General features: G+C 44.0%; 1 protein-coding gene across 1 annotated transcript; it reads left to right on the forward strand.

Moving 5' to 3' along the window:
- Window positions 1-63: 63 nt before the first annotated feature.
- On the forward strand, window positions 64-25,333 carry ntng2a (netrin g2a). Its single transcript, XM_042420734.1, has 10 exons — window positions 64-298; window positions 11,274-11,532; window positions 13,383-13,528; window positions 13,809-14,047; window positions 14,600-14,772; window positions 15,012-15,035; window positions 22,161-22,328; window positions 24,575-24,718; window positions 24,816-24,902; window positions 25,005-25,333. The coding sequence occupies exons 1-10, from the start codon at window positions 74-76 to the stop codon at window positions 25,133-25,135; spliced, it is 1,596 nt and encodes a 531-aa protein (XP_042276668.1). The 5' UTR covers window positions 64-73; the 3' UTR covers window positions 25,136-25,333.
- Window positions 25,334-25,388: the final 55 nt, after the last annotated feature.

Raw genomic sequence — 25,388 nt, forward strand, 5'->3', positions numbered from 1 at the left:
CAGAAGAGAACCTGAGATGCAGGCGAGTGTTGCCCCGCCCCCTGACCATCTGACTGCGTGAACCTGAGCCTCCATGTCTCTCCCGCTGCTTCTCCTCCTGCTGCTGCCGGCGGCGGGCCGCGCTCAGACCGGCGGGCAGTTCGACCAGTGCCGCTCTCTGCGAGGCTCAGAGGCGGGGCCAGGATGGGAGTTCTATGCCTGTCAGCCGCCGCCCACAAACATGAAGGAAGTGATGCAGATCAGAGTCGATCCGCCCGGCATCACCTGTGGAAACCCACCTGAACGCTTCTGTACACTGGTGAGTCACACACACACACACACCTGAACACACACACACCTGAACACACACACTCACACACGCACACACCTGAACACACATACACACACTCACACACACATCTGAACACACACACACACTCACACTCACATCTGAACACACACACACACATCTGAACACACACACACACACACACACAAACACACACACAGAATCCTGCTGTCTGTCTAATTGCTCCATTGGGAAACTGAAGTCGTGTGAATAATTGATAAATGTAACAGTTGTAATGAAGCAAAGTGAAATGCTAATAAAAGATCAATCAGTCAATCAATCAATAGGACAAAAGGTTAACATGAAAATCCTGAAAGCAAAAACAATAAAAGCTTCTGAAAACTTTAGATTAATTAACAACAACAGATACACGCATGATGTGTGTGTGTGTTCAGATGTGTGCGTGTTCAGATGTGTGTGTGTGTGTTCAGATGTGTGTGTGTGTGTTCAGGTGTGATTTAAAGCCGTATCTGCATGGATCCAAAAGACTTCAACCAAGCTATCAAATGGGAGCACTACCCATTTCTCACTGTTGAGGAAGTAGTTTCCCATATGCCAACTACAAAGCACTTTTCTGTGCGTGCTAGATGCTAATCGGGGCACCTGGCAGATAAAGCTTGGTGATGAAAGCTCAAAGCTGTGCACCTTTAACACCCCCATAGGAAGATAAAGATAACTATTTTTGCCGTTTGGGATTTCATCAGTACCAGAGGTGTTTCAGAGGGCTATTGTGCAGATGATTGAAGGTCTAGATGGTATTGTAAACTTGATGACTTGCTTGTTTGGGGAGACTTCATGGACAAGCATGAGCACATGCTGAAGAAGTTGTTGAAGAAGTTTCAGCTTTATCAGGCTGAAAAAAATCAAATACACTGGACACACATTCAGCGCCAGTGGACTGAAACCAGATAAAAGTGAGAGCAGTGACACAGCTACCACTGCCACAGAACAAACAGGAACTGCTGAGGTTCATGGGGATGATCCAGTACCTCGCCAAGTTCATACCTAACTTGTCAGACATCAGCGCTCCATTAAGGAAGCTGCTTGCAGGTGACAGAGTGACAGGAAACACAAAAGAGGAGTTTTGAACACCTTAAACAGTTTGTCACCAACACTCCAACTCTGAAGTTTTATGATGTCAACAAACCAATCACACTCTCAGTAGATGCCAGCTCAGAAGGCATTGGAGCAGCCATACTGCAAGATGGACAACCTGTAGCTTATGAGTAAAGGGTTCTCACTGACTGTTATCACAGGTATGCACAAATTGAAAAAGAGCTACTTGCTATTGTCTATGGATGTGAGAAATTCCATCAGTATGTTTATAGACATTCATGTTGAGAGTGACACAAGTCTCTTGAGAGCATCTTTACACCAAGCTCCTATGAGGCTGCAGAGGATGCTGCTTATGTTGCAAAGATACAGCCTTAAAGTCACTTACTGGCTTGGCAAGGAACTTCACATTGCAGAAGCATTAGAGGACCAGTGTGTAGGATTTAGTAGCATCTAGCGGTGAGGTTGCAGACTGCAACCAAATTAATACCTCCTCCCCTTCTGTAGGAGAACCTACAGTGGCTGCAAAACTTGCGAATTTCACAAAAGTCCGTCTCTAGCAACAGCAGAGGATCCTGAAATACATCTATTGAAAGATATTACATTAAGAGGATGGCCAAATAAAAGAAGTGCAGTACAAAAAGAAATTCATCCCTACTGGACATTTGGGGATGAAATCACTCACACATCTGGGCTGATATTCGAAGCAGCAAAACTCATTGTTCCACATCAGCTGAGACAAGAAATGCCTAGCAAAATCCACAAGTCACACTTAGGAATTGTAAAGTGCAAAAAGAAAGTCAGAGACATTGTGTATTGGCCACATGTCTTCACACAGTGAGGAGATGGTATCTCAGTGTGCCATTTGTAACGAGAACAGAAACAGCAGTCCGAGAGTGTCATTACTGTCACACCCATTACCAGACCGACCGAGAAAGTAGGGATCGATCTCTTCCACTACAGAGGAAGAGTTTCTGCTATGTGTGGACTATTTCTCAAAGTTCCGAGAAATCACTAAATTGAGAGACATCACCAGTAGCAGTGTCATAGTTGCAATGAAATTGATGTTTGCAAGGCAGGGCATTCCTGATGTTGTCATCTCGGGTAGTTGTCATCAGAATGCCAGTGCTGAGATCAAAGACTTTGCATAAAGCTCGGAAATCAGGCACACCACGTCTAGTCCTGGTCAAACCCATTTGAATAATGGCAACCCCTACATTTCACAGTTGGAGTACTGCAACACACCACTTGAAAGTGTAGGATTATTAACAGTACAGTTGCTGATAGGATGGCGGCTGTAAGGAAAACTGCCATCCTCAACCTCACTGCTTACTCCAGAAGGAACTGTGCAAGTATGCAGGCAGTTGAGAGAAAAGCAGGAACTCGACTTTGACAGGTAAACAAGTAGACTGCGTGACCTGCAAGCAAGAGCAAATGTCAGAGTGCAAAGAGGAGAGACATTCCAGCTAGCCATGGCTCTGCACAAACATGAGCAACCATGATCTTCTGTGGTTTGCACACAAGATGGGAGACTGTACAGGAGAAACAGAAAGTACCTGTGGAAAACAGATGAGAAAACCTTTCAATCTACAGATGAACAGGACATCTACCTGAGTACAGACTCAGGGTTGAAAGACTGAGAGACAAACATGCAACACACACACATTCAGCTGAACACACGGTTGCTGTGTCCTGGTTGTAGTTGTGTTCTGGTTGTAGTTGTGTGCTGGTTGTTGTGTTCTGGTTGTAGTTGTGTCCTGGTTGTAGTTGTGTCCTGGTTGTTGTGTTCTGGTTGTTGTGTTCTGGTTGTAGTTGTGTGCTGGTTGTAGTTGTGTCCTGGTTGTAGTTGTGTCCTGGTTGTTGTGTTCTGGTTGTAGTTGTTTGCTGGTTGTTGTGTTCTGGTTGTAGTTGTGTGCTGGTTGTTGTGTGCTGGTTGTAGTTGTGTGCTGGTTGTAGTTGTGTGCTGGTTGTAGTTGTGTCCTGGTTGTAATTGTGTGCTGGTTGTAGTTGTTTGCTGGTTGTTGTGTTCTGGTTGTAGTTGTTTGCTGGTTGTTGTGTGCTGGTTGTAGTTGTGTGCTGGTTGTTGTGTTCTGGTTGTAGTTGTGTGCTGGTTGTTGTGTGCTGGTTGTAGTTGTGTCCTGGTTGTAATTGTGTGCTGGTTGTAGTTGTGTGCTGGTTTTAATTGTGTGCTGGTTGTAGTTGTGTGCTGGTTGTAGTTGTTTGTTGGTTGTTGTGTTCTGGTTGTAGTTGTGTGCTGGTTGTAGTTGTGTGCTAGTTGTAGTTGTGTGCTGGTTGTTGTGTTCTGGTTGTAGTTGTGTGCTGGTTGTAGTTGTGTGCTGGTTGTAGTTGTGTGCTGGTTGTAATTGTGTGCTGGTTGTAGTTGTGTGCTGGTTGTAGTTGTGTGCTGGTTGTTGTGTTCTGGTTGTAGTTGTGTGCTGGTTGTAATTGTGTGCTGGTTGTTGTGTGCTGGTTGTAGTTGTGTGCTGGTTGTAGTTGTGTGCTGGTTGTAGATGTTTGTTGGTTGTTGTGTGCTGGTTGTAGTTGTGTGCTGGTTGTAGTTGTGTGCTGGTTGTAATTGTTTGCTGGTTGTTGTGTTCTGGTTGTAATTGTGTGCTGGTTGTAATTGTTTGCTGGTTGTAGTTGTTTGCTGGTTGTTGTGTTCTGGTTGTAGTTGTGTGCTGGTTGTAGATGTTTGTTGGTTGTTGTGTGCTGGTTGTAGTTGTGTGCTGGTTGTAGTTGTGTGCTGGTTGTAGTTGTGTGCTGGTTGTAATTGTGTGCTGGTTGTAGTTGTTTGCTGGTTGTTGTGTTCTGGTTGTAATTGTGTGCTGGTTGTAATTGTTTGCTGGTTGTAGTTGTTTGCTGGTTGTTGTGTTCTGGTTGTAGTTGTGTGCTGGTTGTAATTGTTTGCTGGTTGTTGTGTGCTGGTTGTAGTTGTGTGCTGGTTGCTGTGTGCTGGTTGTAGTTGTGTGCTGGTTGTAGTTGTGTGCTGGTTGTAGTTGTGTGCTGGTTGTTGTTGTGTGCTGGCTGTAGTTGTTTGTTGGTTGTTGTGTGCTGGTTGTTGTGTGCTGGTTGTAGTTGTGTGCTGGTTGTAGTTGTTTGTTGGTTGTTGTGTGCTGGTTGTTGTGTGCTGGTTGTAGTTGTGTGCTGGTTGTAGTTGTTTGTTGGTTGTTGTGTGCTGGTTGTAGTTGTTTGTTGGTTGTTGTGTGCTGGTTGTTGTGTGCTGGTTGTAGTTGTGTGCTGGTTGTAGTTGTTTGTTGGTTGTTGTGTGCTGGTTGTAGTTGTGTGCTGGTTGTAGTTGTGTGCTGGTTGTAGTTGTGTGCTGGTTGTTGTGTGCTGGTTGTAGTTGTGTGCTGGTTGTAGTTGTGTGCTGGTTGTAGATGTTTGTTGGTTGTTGTGTGCTGGTTGTAGTTGTGTGCTGGTTGTAGTTGTGTGCTGGTTGTAGTTGTGTGCTGGTTGTTGTGTGCTGGTTGTAGTTGTGTGCTGGTTGTTGTGTGCTGGTTGTAGTTGTGTGCTGGTTGTTGTGTGCTGGTTGTTGTGTGCTGGTTGTAGTTGTGTGCTGGTTGTTGTGTGCTGGTTGTTGTGTGCTGGTTGTAGTTGTGTGCTGGTTGTTGTGTGCTGGTTGTTGTGTGCTGGTTGTAGTTGTGTGCTGGTTGTTGTGTGCTGGTTGTAGTTGTGTCCTGGCTGTAATTGTGTGCTGGTTGTAGTTGTGTGCTGGTTGTTATGTCCTGGTTGTGGTTGTGTGCTGGTTGTAGTTGTGTGCTGGTTGTTGTGTGCTGGTTGTTGTGTGCTAGTTGTAGTTGTGTGCTGGTTGTTATGTGCTGGTTGTTGTGTGCTAGTTGTAGTTGTGTGCTGGTTGCTGTGTGCTGGTTGTAGTTGTGTGCTGGTTGTTGTGTGCTGGTTGTAGTTGTGTGCCGGTTGTTGTGTGCTAGTTGTAGTTGTGTCCTGGCTGTAATTGTGTGCTGGTTGTAGTTGTGTGCTGGTTGTTATGTCCTGGTTGTGGTTGTGTGCTGGTTGTAGTTGTGTGCTGGTTGTTATGTGCTGGTTGTTGTGTGCTAGTTGTAGTTGTGTGCTGGTTGTAATTGTGTGCTGGTTGTGGTTGTGTGCTGGTTGTTGTGTTCTGGTTGTAGTTGTGTGCTGGTTGCTGTGTGCTGTTTGTAGTTTTGTGCTGGTTGCTGTGTGCTGGTTGTAGTTGTGTGCTGGTTGTAGTTGTGTGCTGGTTGTTGTGTTCTGGTTGTAGTTGTTTGCTGGTTGTTGTGTGCTGGTTGTGTGCTGGCTGTAGTTGTTTGCTGGTTGTTGTGTGCTGGTTGTAGCTGTTTGCTGGTTGTTGTGTGCTGGCTGTAGTTGTTTGCTGGTTGTTGTGTTCTGGTTGTAGTTGTTTGCTGGTTGTTGTGTTCTGGTTGTAGTTGTTTGTTGGTTGTAGTTGTGTGCTGGTTGTAGTTGTTTGCTGTTTGTTGTGTGCTGGTTGTAGTTGTGTGCTGGTTGTTGTGTTCTGGTTGTAGTTGTGTGCTTGTTGTTGTGTGCTGGCTGTAGTTGTTTGCTGGTTGTTGTGTGCTGGCTGTAGTTGTTTGCTGGTTGTTGTGTGCTGGTTGTATTTGTGTGCTGGTTGTTGTGTTCTGGTTGTAGTTGTGTGCTTGTTGTTGTGTGCTGGCTGTAGTTGTTTGCTGGTTGTTGTGTGCTGGTTGTATTTGTGTGCTGGTTGTTGTGTTCTGGTTGTAGTTGTTTGCTGGTTGTTGTGTGCTGGTTGTAGTTGTTTGCTGGTTGTTGTGTGCTGGTTGTATTTGTGTGCTGGTTGTTGTGTTCTGGTTGTAGTTGTGTGCTGGTTGTAGTTGTTTGTTGGTTGTAGTTGTGTGCTGGTTGTAGTTGTTTGCTGGTTGTTGTGTGCTGGTTGTAGTTGTTTGCTGATTGTATTTGTGTGCTGGTTGTTGTTTGCTGGCTGTAGTTGTTTGCTGGTTGTTGTGTTCTGATTGTGGTTGTTTGCTGGTTGTTGTGTGCTGGTTGTAGTTGTTTGCTGGTTGTTGTGTGCTGGCTGTAGTTGTGTGTCTGCAGTGTGACAGTTGGCTGCAGCTAAAGTCAGATTAACACACTGAGCAGATTAACATGCTTGTTAATCCCTCACTGCATATGTATGTTAGTGGGACAAACACAGGATCAGTTTCAACACACCAGGAGCCTCTGTCAGTACTGATGATCATTAATGATCGATCACTGCTAATCACTACCCACTGATCAGCTCCTCTGTAGCAGTCTGACACACACACACACACAAAGTTTTTATTGATCCTGTTCACATGTTGATACCAGCTGAAGGATCAATCATTCAGTTAATCGTCTGCCTCCTCTCTCTGTCTATCAACTTCAAATTTAAATTTGCTTTATTGGCATGAATGTCACAACAACAGTATTGCCAAAGCATCACCAAAAGTCAATTTAAACAAAATAACATTAACATAACATTAAAATTGATACATATTAATTATATATAGTATATCTATGTATCTATGTATATATATATATATATATACAGTATATCCTATGCATGTGTGTGTGTGTTTGTGTATGAGAGAGTATTTTTAATGTTGAGAGCTCATTAAGCTCTTTGAAATGTGAGATTAATATCTCACCTGTCCAACAGTGACACATTTTGTCTTTTCTTTTGGTTACCGTGATGTTTTGTGTCATCTTGTTGGATAAAAAGTTTGTGGTCACTCAGCCTGTACTTGTTAGGATCTGTCTCTGCTTTCTATCTGTGACAGCAGAGAGATATTCTGCCAGTTCATCACATAACAGTCTGATCTACATATCTAAGCAGACTGGTTTCTGTAAATTGTGTTATAGTTTGGTTGACTGTAATTGGTGTTTGGAAAGCAGTGCTGGTGTGAGACTAGTGAATGTGTCTGAGAGGGGCAGTTAGTCTCAGCACCAGCTGACATCGGGGACTCTTTTCTTGGCTCAGCTCTTGGTTTGGAGGGCTTTGGAGTGGAGGGGGTCTCGGGGGGTAGGGTTAGGGATTTAAGGAGATTAAAACATTGAAGTGCTCTCTTCTGACAGTTAATTATCAGCAAGTATCTGCCTAATTCTGCTCTACTTGCATTTGTTGTTGTTTTCTGTGTACATGTAAGGACTGTGTTGGATGTTTGATGCAGCAGGTTTAGTTATGATGACTGAGTGGATACTAGATTTCACTACCATACAACGCAGTGGGCAGGATGACACTGTCACATATTTTGAGCCGGACTTTAATTGGGATTTGGAAATTATAATATTTTCTCTTTATTGCATTTAGAGCTCTTTGGGCTTTTTTTTTTTGAGTGCATTCGCTGCCATGTCAAAACTCCCTGATTCTATTATGGTTATTTCAAGATAGCTATAACTCATACTATGTTTAATAATATTTTGGTATTTGTTCTTCTGACTTCTGGGGCCCAGTTCGCCTCACACGCAGGCTATCAGTAGACATTATAATTTACCGATGTTCCGTAAACGCCTCACACACAGGCTATCAGTAGATGCTATAATTTTCCGATGTTCCCTAAATGCCTCAAATGCAGACTATTGGTAGACGTTACAATTTACAGATGTTCCCTAAACGCCTCAGAATCAGGCTATCAGTAGATGCTATAATTTTCCAATGTTCCCTAAATGCCTCACATGCAGACTATCGGTAGACGTTACAATTTACAGATGTTCCCTAAACGCCTCAGAATCAGGCTATCAGTAGATGCTATCATTTACAGATGCTCCCTAAACACCTCACACGCAGAATATCTGGAGACTACATATTGAGTTGAGCTGCTGTTGATCGGATGAACTGTAGTGCCCATCAAAACATGCCTGAGACATCCTGCACTATGTCTTGAACATACATACAAAGTTAGGGGGTTAGGGTTAGGGTGATGGTGTGGGGCGGCATCTCCCTCACTGGAAAAACAAGGCTTGTCATCATTGGAGGCAATCTCAATGCAGAGAGATATGGAGATGAGATTCTGCAACCAGTGGCAATCCCATATCTCCACAGTCTGGGACCGAACTCTCTCCTCCAAGAACACAACGCTCGCCCCCACAGAGCGGGGTTTATCAGAGACTACCTCCAGAATTTGGGAGTGGAGAGGATGGAACGGCCTGCCAGCAGTCCTGACCTCAACCCCATTGAGCACTTGTGGGATCAGCTTGGGCGTGCTGTTCATGCCAGAGTGACCAACACAACCACGTTGGCTGACTTGCGACAAATGCTGGTTGAAGAATGGGACGCCATCCCACAGCAGTGTGTGACCAGGCTGGTGACCAGCATGAGGAGGAGGTGCCAGGCAAACTTCACACTTCAATCATCCAATCCACCAAACACCAAACAAGAGTCAATGGCAGAATAAGCTGTTTGGCATCGGCAGAGAAGATTTGGCAAATTTTTCATGGGCGCAACCCACATACTCAGCTCTGCTGCTCGTCCCACAAATGCATGTTCCTCACAAATGTGGCTCCATTTAAAAGGGAAATAAACAGGCTTTCCAACGGTATGAGATTTATTGCCATGAAGCATCGTTACAACAAAGAAATAATCTACCAAACATAAATTTCCTTACTTTTTGTGCTAAGTTTATATTGACATATATATAAGATGTAAGATGAAATATAAGATGAATATCCCAAATATAAGATGACCCCACTTTTTACGAGATTACAGAAACTTAACCAAAGGGAAGCTTTTGGGGTCCATTGACTGGCTGCATTAAAGTATCCTGTTGTAAATGAGGACTTTTTCTGTAATTCTTTCTGTATAGGCTCTTCTCTGTTCTCACAGCCTATGTAAAACCTATATATGGGTGCCTATTTTCCATTATGAAGTACATGTATATATTTCCATCTTATCTCATCTCATGTTTTTTTTCTTCATTTTTTCATGATTTTCAATTTGTTTCACCTGTCATGTTATTGTCCAGGTCATGTGATTGCCTCCCATTGGCTTTTGCTACTATATAGGTGAGGCCACACCCGTATCATCTGTTTTAAAGCCCTGAGGAAGGCCTACAGAGGTCAAAACATGTTGCTGTTTCAAGGAGTTAGCCCCAACAATGAAGGCTTCTTAGTATTTCCTTTCTCATTGTTACATTTTTATATTTCGAGTGCCTGGATTGCCTTCTCTATTTGAAACACATTTATTTGGTTGTGATCTGAAAGGAGGGATTGTTGTCTGACAGTGAATGCACTGATAGTGGAGGGGTCCATGACAGTGGTTGCATAGTATACTACACCTAACTCAACAGCTGAGGAGTATGTGAATCTCCCTAAAGAGTCATCTCTGAACCTACAGATAACTATGTGAAGGCCTAAGGTGTAAAAGAGATGCATTCGCTGCCACTTTGATTAATTTCAGAGTCAAGGTTGTTCTGATGGGTGATGGTTGGTGTGGTAAACAGGGGAAACTGACCAAACACATGTGGGTCAATGACATCAGGTCCACTTCCTGTTTGTCCATGCAGATCTCCAGTTAGAAGCATGTTTCCCTGGGCCTGGAAATATGTGATTTCTGAATGGAGAGTTTCAAAAATGTCTTATATATATATAATATAATAACACAGAGACATAGATCCCTATCAGTTATGCTCAGGGTTTGATCTAACCTTAACCAGATGTGTGATTTATCCTGTTTTACTGGTGAATACTACTTTATACCACACCAAGATCCAATGTTCTGCCCTTGCATATGTTTTTTAATTTTATAGAGGGCACCATGACTTCATTATATCCTGGAGGACAGTGAGTGAGCAGATCATTTTGACACCATGTCAACACAATTACATCAACTTCTTTGATAGACCTCATGAATTCAGGGTTTCCACTCTTTTGTTCAAAGGTTGAGGAGTGGAGACCCTGAATATTCCAGCAGCTTATATGAAATGAACACATTAAAGCAATAAAAATGAACCCGTAGAGTGAGACAAATATGAGAACATTAACATATGTACAACTGTATACATTTACAATACTAAATAGTATGACATAAATTCCATGGAGGCATGTACTATTTTCACTAACACTACTACTGTACTAGCTTCCCATCCTGAGCCAGATGTCAGAGGAAAATGGCCACCATGTGAATATGTGCCATTGATCCTCATGGTGTCCACTTCAGCTTCAGAGAAGAAGACCTCTGGGTTTTCACGCAGTGTCTTCTCCTTATGTTTCTCTCTAGCTGTTCCACTCTTACATTTAGCAGGGTACTCAACCTCCATGCTCTCTGCTTTTTTAGGTCCAAGTCTGAGATGTATTCAGGAGCTCATTTTTGGTGCAGCTACTCTTCTGGAATTCTTTTGTCTCTGTGTCTGTCTCTCTCTGCCTATAAGAGCCAGTCATCACAACATACTTTATTGTTGTTATTACTGTTGTTTGTTTGTTATTGTTATTCTTTAGAATACTGTGGGATTTATTACTACACGTTTAGTGCTAAAGTGCACCTCCTAGTGTCATATCTAGAAGTCAGATGTAAAAGGCTGATTAGTCAGCAGTTAGTGAGGGAAGGAGGCTGCCTTACAGTTAGTTTGGCTCGATACAGCTTTTTTGACCGTTAATTTGGAATATTTTGGATTACCTTTCTGTGGAATACAGTTTTTTGGATACTCCATTGGATTATAATCTTCTTCTACAGAAGGCTTTAATTTGTGAAATGCATTCTTGCTCTGTAAAAAGGAGGTTTATTCATATCTGCCTGGAGAGATAAGTATAAGTCAAATACTCTTCTGATGCTGTGTGGATTTGTGAGTAACCCTTCGATTTGAGATGGATTCACAGTGGAATGTTAAGAAAAAGAAATGCATCAAAACAACAAACTAATGAGGCAAAAAATTAGCTCAAACTAAAATGATAAAAATTGCCACTATACTAATCTCTCTTTCTGCAGGAGAACCCATATCTCTGCAGTGATGAGTGCGATGCATCCAGCCCCGATCTGTCTCACCCTCCTCAGCTGATGGGGGACAGGGAGAGGGGTGGGCTCATCACCTACTGGCAGACAGTCACATGGTCCAGGTATCCTGAGCCGCTATTGGCCAACATCACACTGTCATGGAACAAGAGTCTGGAGGTGGTCGATGACATCATCGTGACCTTCGAGTATGGCCGACCAACCAGCATGGTCCTGGAGAAATCTCTGGACAAAGGTGATTGGTCAGTGGTAGTGAGTGTAGTGTTCATTACTGTTAGAACCCATTCAGAACCCTGTCAGAACTCCGTTAGAACCTTCTTAGAATCTGTCAAAACCTGTTAGAGCCTTCTTAGAACCCTGTCAGAACTCCGTTAGAACCTTCTTAGAATCTGTCAAAACCTGTTATAACCTTCTTAGAACCCTATCTCTTGTCTGACGTGGAACATTGTTAGAACCTTGTCTCCTGTCTTAGGTGGAACCTTGTTAGAACCTTGTCTCCTGTCTCAGGTGGAACATTGTCAGAACCTTGTCTCCTGTTTTAGGTGGAACCTTGTTAGAACCGTGTCTCCTGTCTCAAATAGCACCTTGTCAGAACCTAGTTCCCTGTCTCAAATGGAACCTTGTTAGAATGCTGTCTTCTGTCTCAGGTAGAACCTTGTTAGAACCCTGTCTCCTGTCTCAGGTGGCACCTTGTTAGGACCTTATCTCCTGTCACAGGTGGAACCTTGTTAGAACCTTGTCTCCTGTCTCAGGTGGAACCTTGTTAGAACCTTTTCTCCTGTCACAGGTGGAACCTTGTTAGGACCTTGTCTCCTGTCTCAGGTGGAACCTTGTTAGAACCTTGTCTCCTGTTTCAGGTGGAACCTTGTCAGAACCTTGTCTCCTGTCTCAGGTGGCACCTTGTTAGGATCTTATCTCCTGTCACAGGTGGAACCTTGTTAGAACCTTGTCTCCTGTCTCAGGTGGAACCTTGTTAGAACCTTGTCTCCTGTTTCAGGTGGAACCTTGTCAGAACCTTGTCTCCTGTCTCAGGTGGCACCTTGTTAGGATCTTATCTCCTGTCACAGGTGGAACCTTGTTAGAACCTTGTCTCCTGTCTCAGGTGGAACCTTGTTAGAACCTTGTCTCCTGTTTCAGGTGGAACCTTGTTAGGACCCTGTCTCCTGTCTCAAATGGAACCTTGATAAAACCTTGTCTCCTGTCTCAAGTGTAAACTTGTTAGAACCTTGTCTCCTGTCTCAGGTGGAACCTTGTTAGAACCTTTTCTCCTGTTTCAAGTTGAACCTTGTTAGGACCTTGTCTCCTGTCTCAAATGGAACCTTTTTAGAACCTTGTTTCCCCTTTCTCAGGTGGAACCTTGTTAGAACCTTGTCTCCTGTCACAGGTGGAACATTGTAAGAACCTTGTCTCCTGTCTCAGGTGGAACCTTTTTAGGACCTTGTTCTCCTGTCACAGATGGAACCTTGTTAGAACATTGTCTCCTGTCTCAGGTGTAACCTTGTTAGAATCTTGTCTACTGTCTCTGGTGGAACCTTGTTAGAACCTTGTCTCCTGTCTCAAATGGAACCTTGTTAGGACCTTGTCTCCTGTCTCAAATGGAACCTTGTTAGAACCTTGTCTCCTGTCTCAGGTGGAACCTTGTTAGAACCTTGTCTCCTGTCTCAGCTGGAACCTTGTTAGAACCTTGTCTCCTGTCTCAGGTGGAACCTTTTTAGGACCTTGTCACCTGTCACAGATGGAACCTTGTTAGAACCTTGTCTCCCCTCTCAGGTATAACCTTGTTTGAACCTTGTCTACTGTCTCAGGTGGAACCTTGTTAGAACCTTGTCTCCTGTTTCAGGTGGAACCTTGTTAGGACCATGTCTCCTGTCTCAAATGGAACCTTGTTAGAACCTTGTCTCCTGTCTCAGGTCGAACATTGTAAGAACCTTGTCTCCTGTCTCAGGTGAAAACGTGTTAGAACCTTGTCTCCTGTCTCAGGTGGAACCTTTTTAGGACCTTGTCTCCTGTCTCAGGTGGAACCTTTTTAGGACCTTGTCCCCTGTCACAGGTGGAACCTTGTTAGAACCTTGTCTCTTGTCTCAGGTGGAACATGGCAGCCATATCAGTTCTACGCTGATGACTGCATGGAGGCCTTCGGTATGCCACCTAAACGGGTCTCGGATCTGACTCCCAGCAACCTGACCCGGGTCATCTGCACTGAGCAGTATTCCCGCTGGGTCGGAGCCAAGGTGGGTCCTAGGCCCAAAACTGGTCATCCTGGTCATACTGATTATACTGGTTTTACTGGATATACTGGTTATCCTGGTTACACTGATGGTACTGGTCACATTGATTATACTGATTATACTGATTATACTGATTATACTGGTCCTACTGGTTATACTGGCTATACTGGTCATACTGACTATACTAGTTTGGACTGTGTTTAATGAACAGGACAGTTGTTAGTGCCTGTTACTGAGTGGTTGATCAATAGCTGAGTTACTGATGTCAGTGTCTGACCAATAGGAGGAGAAGCTGGTGGTGTTTGAGGTGCGCGCACGCTTCGGGGTGTTTGCGGGTCCGAAGCTGATCAACATGGATGCCCTGTACACCCGCATGGAGACCATGAAGGGCCTGAGAGACTTCTTCACCTTCACCAACCTCCGCCTGCGACTTCTCCGCCCAGCGCTAGGAGGAACCTACGTCCAGAAAGAAAACCTGCTCAAGTACTTCTACGCAGTCTCAAATATCGACATACCTGCCAGGTAACTACACACCTGCTGCTACACCCGCCAGCTACACCTACTAGCAACCAGCTACACTCTCTGACTAACTAACTACCAGCTACACCTACTAACTACCAGCTACACTCTCTGACTAACTAACAACCAGCTACACCTACTAGCAACCAGCTACACTCTCCAACTAACTAACTACCAGCTACACCTACTAGCAACCAGCTACACTCTCTGACTAACTAACAACCAGCTACACCTACTAGCAACCAGCTACACTCTCTGACTAACTAACTACCAGCTACACCTACTAACAACCAACTACGCTCTCCAACTAACAACCAGCTACACCTACTAACAACCAGCTACGCTCTCCAACTAACTAACTACCAGCTACACCTACTAACTACCAGTTACACTCTCCAACTAACTAACTACCAGCTACACCTACTAACTACCAGTTACACTCTCCAACTAACTAACAACCAGCTACACCTACTAACTACCAGTTACACTCTCCAACTAACTAACAACCAGCTACAACCACTGAAAGCAAGCTACACCTGGTGTGTGTTCCTGCAGGTGTAAGTGTAACCAGCATGCATCTCAGTGTGTTTTGCGAGATGCAACACTGCAGTGTGAATGTGACCACAACACGGCCGGACAGGACTGCCAGCGCTGCAGCCAAGGGTTCAAATCCCGCAGCTGGAGGCCCGGATCTTTCCTCCCCCTGCCCAGAGGCACTGCCAACACCTGTACGTAAATGTACACACACACACACCTATACATACCTGTATACACACACATCGCCAACACCTGCACATACCTGTACACACACACACACACACACACACACACATCGCCAACACCTGCACATACCTGTACACACACACACACACACACACACATCGCCAACACCTGCACATACCTGTACACACACACACACACACTCTCACACACACACACACACACTAACATTTTGTCTCTCTTTCAGGTGAAGCAGCCGAAACAGCAGCCAGTAAGTACTGCTCACCTGTCTTCCTGTTCACCTGTCTGTCTGCTCACCTGTCTTCCTGTTCACCTGTCTTCCTGTTCACCTGTCTGTCTGTCTTGCATCATCACGTCCCGTAGAAGCTGCATCACATTTGATCCACAACACATGACTACAGGTGTGAAAACACAACAGCAACTGCTGCTGGTAACACTGAGCCAGAACCAGAAACCCAAATTAAACAGGCTGAAAGTCTCAGCACAGACGGTTGATGAAGACTCTAAAGCAGCTTCAGAAACACTTTCTGTTTTCAGTATTTAACCATAAAGACTGAAGCTGAACAGCTGTGAATCTGAATTCAGAAAGAAACAGTTTGGTGAGACGTTGTCTTACAGGGACACTTACCGGAATACGTTTCACTGATTTGTTTGTTTCAATCAAACTTTTCCTCGTTATGTTGATGAAAATGTGATTTGAGTAGCGTCACATTTCTCCACAAACATCTTGGCTTGAGATAATTAAACCTGCAGTGCGGAGCTTTTATATAAAAATGAACGTCCATTCATTTATATGTAAAGTTTTTAATCTAACTTCCGGTTAACTCTCTGTTTTATTGAATGGGGATAAAATAATTTAATCATGCGGCTCTTTTAGACTTTCCAAATGTTATCAGACCAAATGGATCAAATACTGATAGTGAAACGGGTCATTTCATGGGGGTTGTGTGATGTTCAAAACAACTTATCCACCGTTTTAGCGACGGAGTCGGCTACGGCGCAGCATGTAAACACGTCAGCAGTGTTTCTGTAATTACTATCAGTCCCAGAAGAGGGAGACAAAAGTCCTGCACACCAGTTTTAATTAGTGGATTATGAATGTAAATTGTGGGATGGTGTTGTCATGATGTTCTTCTGAAACCCTCTGAAGAACAAACACTCACAGGGTTCTTAAAGTTCAGGTTCTAGTGAGAACTAGCTCTCAGGTTCCTGCAGTGGTTTAATTCAGTGGTTCCCAACCTCTTTGGCCTGTGATCCCTTAAATTAAAGTCCACATGGGACCCTCCTCACATGTTGCATTTTCACCAGTTAAGTTATCGATTATTGTCTTGGTTGATCAGTTTATCGTTTTGTCCATAAAATGTCAGAAAATAGTGAAAAATATCCGTTAAAGTTCCCCACAGTCCCCCAGTTCCCCACAGGTTACATCTTCAGTCGTCTGATTGTGTCCAACAGTCCAAACCCCAAAGATATTCAGTTTATCTTCATGTTCCACAAAGAAAAGCAATAAATTATCACATATGAGAAGCTGAAACCAGCTTATTTTTTTTTAATTTTTGCTTAAAAAATGACTAAAACGACTATTCAATTATCAAAATAGTTGCTGATTAATCTTCTGTTGATCATCTAATCAATTAATTGACCAACCCTGCAGCTCTAGAAAGAGAACTTATTTTGTTTTATCTGAATAACTTTTAGAGGCTTGAGGAGGTAAAATATAGAACTTGACAAGAAATAAAGCAAAAATCCATAGAAAGCTTGAAGAAAAATCACAATTTTGTGTTTAACATATATTTTTTTCATGACTCATGACTCTTGATTAATCCAGCGACCCCCAGGTTGGGAACCACTGGTTTAATTCACATCAAGACTGATTGGTTTTATTATGACCTGTTTGTTCTGATTGGTCACATTCAGAGTGCATTCTGGGAGGGAAGTTAAAGTTAATTTAGAAAGAGTTGACATGGCAACAGATCTGCTCTCAGCTGTCAGTCTATCAGAGGAACCCACAGCTACAGCATTAAAACATATTGATGGACTACATAAAAGAACCTATAGATCCCATCGATGAGTAAAACACTTTATGACACGACAAACTCTCTCATATCAAAGTTTAGCTTCTAAAATTTGTAAATATTCATCTCACTGCCTGTTAAAATAAAACACTAACACACTTTCTTAAAGTGAGAATATCAGCCACTTTGAGCTGTTAGCTGTTAGCTGCTGGCTATTATCTGCTAGCTGTTAGCGACTCACTGTTAGCTGTTAGCTGTTGACTATTAGCTGCTAGCTGTTAGCTGCTGGCTATTAGCTGCTAGCTGTTAGGTGTGTGTGTGCGTGTGTTGTGTATTTTGGAGTCAGCTGTTGGCTGGAGGTTGCGGTGGGGGGGGGGGGGTTCCGGGGTATTTCCACGTTGAAGAAGTCAGACTTTGATATTCTGCAGAATTTCTGTGGAGAACCAACAGAAGATTCACTAAAGAACATAACTCTTCTTCTCTGACAGCGGCTGGTGATACACCCTCATCAGGAGTGACTGACACTACTAGTCTTACTACTACTACTACGACTGATACTACTACTGATACTACTATGAGTGATACTACTACTGATACTACTACTACTACTACTATGACTGATACTACTACTGATACTACTACTACTGATACTACTACTACTACTACTATGACTGATACTACTACTGATACTACTACTACTGATACTACTACTACTACTACTATGACTGATACTACTACTGATACTACTACTACTGATACTACTACTACTACTACTACTATGACTGATACTACTACTACTGATACTACTACTACTGATACTACTACTACTATTACTATGACTGATACTACTATGAGTGATACTACTACTGATACTACTACTACTACTACTACTATGACTGATACTACTACTGATACTACTACTACTACTACTACTACGACTACTATGACTGATACTACTACTACTACTACTACTACTATTGATACTACTACTGATACTACTACTACTGATACTACCACTGTATTTTACACTGACACTGTTTCTACTATCAGTACTACCATGACTGATACTATGTCTACAATTTACTTCACTAGTACTGGTGATACTGGAGACTTTCCTACTACTACAATAGTCAACACTGGTACTACAGGTTTTACTACTGTCCCTAGTACTGTTAGTACTGCAGGTTATGATGCATTTCCAGACTTAAGCAGTACAGCAGGACCTACAGCATACTCAGATCCATCCAGCAGTCCTACTCTGGAGAAACCAGCTCCCACAGTACCAGACACCACCATTCCCAATACCAGTATTAGTACCTCCAGTTCTACCAGTATCACCAGTACCAACAGCCCGACTAACCCAGGCCGCAGCACTGACCCTGAGGTGTCTATTTCTGACCCAGTGACTCTACCCTTTGACTCCACCTCCTCACCAGACAGCACAGACTCTGCCCCCTCATGGACTGGTTCTTCCAACCTGATTTCCAGTACCGTCCCACCTACTGCTGGTGCAACAGCATCAACCAAAGCACTGACAACAACCACCAATGATATGGCTCCATCTGGAGATGCTCCACCCACTGGGCCATTCCCAACCAATCAGGCTGGAGATGCTTCATCTACAGCAGGAGCTGACTCGACTTCTCCTGATGTTCCTACAGACACTCCCATAGATGCACGTCCTCCTGATGGACCTCCTCCTCCTGATGTACCTCCTCCTGATGGACAACCTGCTGAAGAACCTCCTGATATACCTTCCCCTGATGTACCTCCTGATGGACCTCCTCCTCCTGATGTACCTCCTGATGTACCTCTTCCTGATGGACCTCCTCCTCCTTATGGACCTCGCCCTGATGTACCTCCTGATGTACCTCCTCCAGATGGACCTCCTGATGTACCTCCTCCTGATGTACCTCCTCCTGATGGACAACCTCCTGATGGACCTCCTCCTCCTAATGTACCTCCTCCTGATGGACAACCTCTTGATGGACCTCCTCCTCCTGATGTACCTCCTCCTGATGGACAATTTCCTGATGGACCTCCTCCTCCTGATGTACCCCCTGATTTACTTCCTCCTGATGTACAACCTCCTGATGGACCTACTCCTCCTGATGTACTTCCTGATCTACCTCCTGCTGATGGACAACCTCCTGATGGACCTCCTGATGTACCTCCCAATGTACCTCTTCCTGATGGACAACCTCCTGATGGACAACCTCCTGATGGACCTCCTGATGTACCTTACCCTGATGTACCTACTCCTGATGTACCCTCTCTTGATGTTCCTCCAGACACGTGGATAGATGTCCCACCTCCTGATGGACCTCCTCCTGATGTACCTCCTTTTGGTAGAGATCCTCCAGATGTACCTCGTCCGGATGTACCTTCTCCTGATGGAACACCCTCTGAAGTAGCTCCTCCTGAAATACCTCCTCCTGATGGACCTCCTCCTGAAGTACCTCTTCCTGAGGTACCTCCTCCTGATGCCCTTGCTCCAGCTCCTGATGCTCCTGTAGAGTCCTTGATGCTTCCCTCTGAAGTAGGAGGAGATTATTTTGCACCGGATACAAGCTCAACCACCTTAGATCGGTCGGACCCTGCTGGTGATTTTGCCCCTGTTGACTTCACCTTCCCTCTCCCGGATGATCCAGATTCAGCTTTACTTGGACCAGGTTCTGCACCAGATTCTGGACCAGTACCTGTTGGGGGTCCTGGGAACCTTCCAGATGACTCTCGTGCATCTGTTGATGCTACTGGATCAAATCCAGTAGTTCCTGGTCTGGCTTCTGTCCCAGCAGGGCTAGATACAAGAGGAACAGGAAATCGTGAACCAGAATCAACTGGACCAGATTCTCCTTCACCAGATGGTGTAAGTCCTGGTCCTGGTCTGGATTCTAGACCTGATTCTCCTCCAGCTGTAGATGACCTGGGAGGAAAGACTTCTGGAGAGGATTCAGCTGCTGGTGGACCAGCAGGTGGGTCAGATTCTGAAGAAAAGAAAGACTTTAAACCAGAGAAGATGGGAGAGCAAACAGAGGAGAAAGGTAAACATGAAGCTCTCTGATTGGTTAGATTAGAATGCAGATACTAGTGTTTATGATTATGATCATTGTGGGCAAAAATGTTTGATGTTTTATGTCTCTTTTTGCAGTAAAATTTCAGGAATTGGGAAAAATTGCAAGCAAAGGAAAATAATGTGATTTATTTAAATTGCTACCAGTGAAGAGTCATGTAATGACTTCCTTGGATAAAAAGCATCCTGCATATCACAGAAACAATTATATTCCAGCTCTAATGTTTAATGTATTTTCTGAACATGAGAACCATGAGGATTCAAAGTTCTATAAAAAAAAAGAAAATACTGTACTTGAGTTCCATTTATAACCTTTATTAAATAAATTTTCAGCTCAACATCAGCAGCGGATAAAATGAATCAAACCTCATTTGGGAACATTTGGGAATTGTTTTGCTCGTCTATGGCATCATGTTTGTTGGCAGGTGAGACTCGTCCATCTCCCACCTGAATGATGTCAGTTACCGCCACACCAAACGCCACGATTGGTCCAAACCACAAGCAGCTGCTGATTTGGACATTTCATGTGGAAAAGTTGTGGAAATTTAGGAAAATTGCAAACTCTCACAAATATTGCAGAGATTTCTTTAATTTGCATTAATTATTGCGATCACAAAATAGCAATATCCTGGAAGGAGTGATATTTCCAAGAACACTGGTTGCAAATTCAGAGATTCATGTTAATATACTTTCACATCTGGGTTGAGCGTGAAGGTTTATTCTTCACCTCAGAAAAAGGAAGTACACAAGGTGCAACTTCCTGGTTGTTTCTGAAGCTTTCAACCACATATCTCAGCCTTCTACAGAAGGTAGAGTTGCTCAATTGTAATACAGATGGTTTAGTTGTCATTACACAAGTAGATGTGGCTAAAACCTCAGAAACAACAAGTAAGTTTAGACCTTTTGTGAGAATTTTAGTTTGAAACGTGTCAGGATGAAACAATCACATGGTTTCTACAACAGTAAATGATTTGCTGTGACAGATCACTGACATCACAGACAAGGTTTCATCTCTGTGCAGATAGATTTCTAATACTGGAGACCAGATCCATTACTGGTGAAAGTTGTCCTGTCAGGTGAGAAGATGCTGCTGGTTACTCCATCAGAGGACGTTAGTGCTAAAAACATGCTTCAAATACAGCTGAAGATCTGCAAAGTGCTGATGAACTCTGTAAACATTGTTTCTGTCGGAGTGGGAGGTAGATTTAATGAGCAGCAGCTTTATGTGTTGATATAAGACTTAACATTCACACAAACTTATATCTTTTCATTCTGTGTTGAACCAAACAGTCTCTGAGGCCAAAGAGAATTTCAAAGAGGAAAGAAAAAAGAATGAAAAGGAGAAAGATGAGAAAGACTATGAGAAAAAAGGTACAACATGTAGGAACAGTTGTAGTACTGCCATCTACTGGCTAACAATAGGAACAGCAGTATTATCTGTAGCAGTAGTATCACAAGTTGTGGTTGAAGTATTATTAGTGGTATAAGTACACTCTTGTCATGAGTAGTTCAGTAGCAGTAACCTTTTCTGTTACTTGCATGTTGCCATGGTTACACATCTTGTTTTGTGTCCAAAGCGACCCAGAAGATTTTGATTCCAGGAGGCCCAAAGTTCAGTCAGCTGTCCAAAATCGCCTACATCGCCTTCGAGGGTAAGACTGGCTCCACCCTGTGTGGACTGACCACTCCCCCTGATTCACCAGGCTCCTCCCAGTGACTCTGACCCCTCCCCCTGATTCATCAGGCTCCTCCCAGTGACCCTGACTCCTCCCCCTGATTCATCAGGCTCCTCCCACTGACTCTGACCCCTCCCCCTGATTCATCAGGCCCCTCCCAGTGACCCTGACCACTCCCCCTGATTCATCAGGCTCCTCCCAGTGACTCTGACCCCTCCCCCTGATTCATCAGGCTCCTCCCAGTGACTCTGACCCCTCCCCCTGATTCCTCAGGCTCCTCCCAGTGACTCTGACCACTCCCCCTGATTCATCAGGCTCCTCCCAGTGACTCTGACCCCTCCCTATTATTCATCAGGCTCCTCCCAGTGACTCTGACCACTCCACCTGATTCCTCAGGTTCCTCCTTCTGGTCTGGTCAGTGTTCATGTTGGCTCACCTGTCTGTGGCTTACCTGTCTGTGGCTCACCTGTCTGTGGCTCACCTGTCTGTGGCTCACCTGTCTGTTTAATGTCCTCCATGCTGTAGGTTGGGCTTCTTGGTTAACTGGTCCTTTACAGGTATGTTATCACACAGGTGTGTCTGACAGGCGTGTGTGTGTTTGTTTCTGTCAGACTGTGAGTGTAACGGTCACTCCAACCGCTGCAGCTACATCGACTTCATCAACGTGGTCACGTGCGTCAGCTGTAAACACAACACGCGAGGCCAGAACTGTCAGTTCTGCCGCCTCGGTTACTATAGAAACGCCTCACTGACGCTGGACGACGAGGACGTCTGTGTCGGTCAGTAATACACATACACACACACATTGTTATGACCTGACTCTGAGAAACACCATGATAACGTTTAAACAAAAGATATTTTATTAAATCCAAATTAACCAAATTAAAGAAACTAAAGGTTCGGCATGGGGTGCAGATATCAGTAGCGCCAGTGGTGTCTGGTGTGCATGACTGTAAGATGTGTGTGTGTTGTAAAAGGCATAAGAATAAATTAAAACAGTTACTAAACTAAGTTACTAAAGTTACTAAACAGATACTAAACCAAACCAAACAAACAGGTGCAGCCAGGCCTAAATGACCTACCTACACACACACACACACACACACACACACCTTTTTTCATTATTATTTGAATTCTTATGAAGATCTGAAAGTTTACAAATGTGTTTCTGAAGCAGCAGACATGTTGAATATTTTATTCAGTGGAGACAGATGATGCTTAATCAAGGTTCAAAGGTCATAACGATAGCAGATATTATGGATCTGCTGCCACCTGCTGGAGAAACACATAAAGTTTATTTAAACATCAGAAGGGCAGAAATCAGGTTTACTGATGTAATAATGTTACAGTTTCACGCGGCAGCTGCTTTTAGGGTCCTGTTGTGGTTCCAGGCAGGAAGGAGGGTACACCTAACACTTAAAATGTAAATAACATGTACAAAAGGGTACACACCATGGCTACACATAACAAAAGTTAAAAAAATGTAAAAAATGTAAAAGAAAATGTACAATTTTTAATTCTATAAATGAACACTGGGGGAGAATAAAGATCTATATAAACAGTTTTTAACACAGCACAAACTGTTACAGGTTTAATTGTTTTAGAGAGTGTTTAATTGAATAAATGTATTGTTTGAATTCTTTGCTAAAGGCAGTAAAGCATAGTTTCTTACCTGTAAATTTACATTTATGGAAAGATTTGTCATGTACACATAAGGAGACCAAACAAAACATTCTTCCAAAGTAAAATAAAACTTTCATGAGTGTAGACCTGAATGAGGGAGTTCAGGTAGGCAGGAGCTGGTTTAGTTGCTGTTTTGTAAGCAAGTGTCAGGGTTTTGAATTTGATGCGGGCAGCAACTGGGAGCCAGTGGAGGGAGATGAACAGCGGGGTGACGTGTGCTGTTTTGGGCTGATTGAAGACCGGAAGCGTCGCTGCGTTCTGGATCATCTGCAGAGGTTTGAAGGCCTGCCAGTAAGGAGTTGCAGTAGTTAATGTGTGATATTATGAGAGTCTGAACCAGGAGTTGTGCTGCAAGCTCAGACAGGTAGAGTCTGATCTTCCTGATGTTGTACAGAACAAACCGACACGACTGAGGCCACGTGAACCTTACAGGTTAGTTGGTCATCGATCATGACACCCAAGCGTCAGGCAGACTTTGTGGGCATGAGTTGGGTTGATTCCAGCTGGATGCTGATGTGTTGTTGTATGGAGGGACTGGCTGGGATGACAAGGAGCTCAGTCTTAGAGAGGTTGAGTTGAAGGTGACGTTATTTCATCCATGCTGATGTATCGGCAAGGCATGACGAGATCCGAGCCGAGACTGTGTGGTCCTCCGGCAGGAACAACAGGAAGAGCTGAGTGTCGTCAGCATAGCAACGGTATGAGAAACCATGGGAGCGGTGTATAATGAGAAAAGAATGGGACCGAGCACTGACCCCTGAGGAACCCCTGTGGATAAGCTGTGTGGTTTAGACACTCTCACCTCCACGCCAACAGGACGCAGTGTGTGAGAAAGTGTCTGACAGATTAGCAAGCGCTTGGATAAATTCTGTTTTATTTCCATAGGAACAAGTAAAGGAGGCTTTTCTGAGTGAATAGAGGTTCTCAGAGTTGCTTTGCCTGCAACAGATGTGATTTTTTCACAGAGATGTCTGTGTAGCATATTTACTATGAGAGTAAATAGTAGAAAAGGACAATCTTAACACAATAAAACACAATAAGGGCTGATGCTGCAGTACAGCTTGGTGTTTAAGTACCAGGAAGTACCACAGCTGAATCCTTTGGCCCTTGTGGATTTTCACAACAAAGCAATAAATAGAGGCCACAACTCACGTCAGCTGACCCACCTATTGAAAACTCAGAGAGTGAAATCAGGAAGTGCTCTGCCTGACTACAGCCTAAATCACTTAGCGATTATCTCCTGTGTTCTGGATCATCGTTGTTAACACATCGGTTACGTTAATGTCAGTGATTACAATAATAATAACATTAATAATAACAGTAATAATAATGTCTCTGTCAGAGTGCGGCTGTCACACTGAGGGCAGTACGTCTCCTCACTGCTTGGACTCGGGTCTCTGTCAGTGTAAAGACGGCGTCTCGGGGCGGAGCTGTGATTCATGTCTACCTGGATACACCTGGAGAGGAGGCGGAGCCGTCTGCACAGGTATGCACAGCAGGGGGCGGGGCTTGACTAATAGAAACACCTATACATGTGTTTGTGATTGATAATGATTGATAATAATCAGCGGCTGCTCTCTCAGAGAACGTCTGTGATGAGCGGCGAGTCTGTCAGAACGGAGGAACCTGCGTCGACTTCACGCGCTGCGTCTGTCCGGAAAGCTTCACAGGTAAACATACATCTGATGATGTCACAGGTCAGGTGGTGTGGGTGGGGTCTGTTGCTGATAGTGGTGATGATGATGATGATGATGATGATGATGTGTGTGCAGGTACGTTCTGTGAGAAGACGGTCTGTCTGAAGAAGGGTGGTTGCGATGACGACGCCGAGGGCTCGTCCTCACCTCTGACCTCACACCTGTACCTGCTGACCCTCAGCCTGCTCATCTCCACCTGCCGCTGACTCCACCCACTGGTGACATCAGCGGGATGTGACATCACACTGGAAGGTCATCTCCTACCTGTGGCTCTTCTCCTCTGTGATTGGCTCATGGCTTCTCATTGGGCGGTTGACGTTGTGAGTCACTGACGGTGGTAACCATGGAGACAGAGACGTGACAACGGACTGTGTTGTTGTGCTACACTTTTTTTTTTTTTTTTTTTTTTTACCTGAGAGCCATTTGTTTATTTTAGATGTGAAGGTCAAAGGTCACGAA

Source organism: Thunnus maccoyii, chromosome 9, assembly GCF_910596095.1.
Source record: "Thunnus maccoyii chromosome 9, fThuMac1.1, whole genome shotgun sequence".
Classification (NCBI taxonomy): domain Eukaryota; kingdom Metazoa; phylum Chordata; class Actinopteri; order Scombriformes; family Scombridae; genus Thunnus; species Thunnus maccoyii.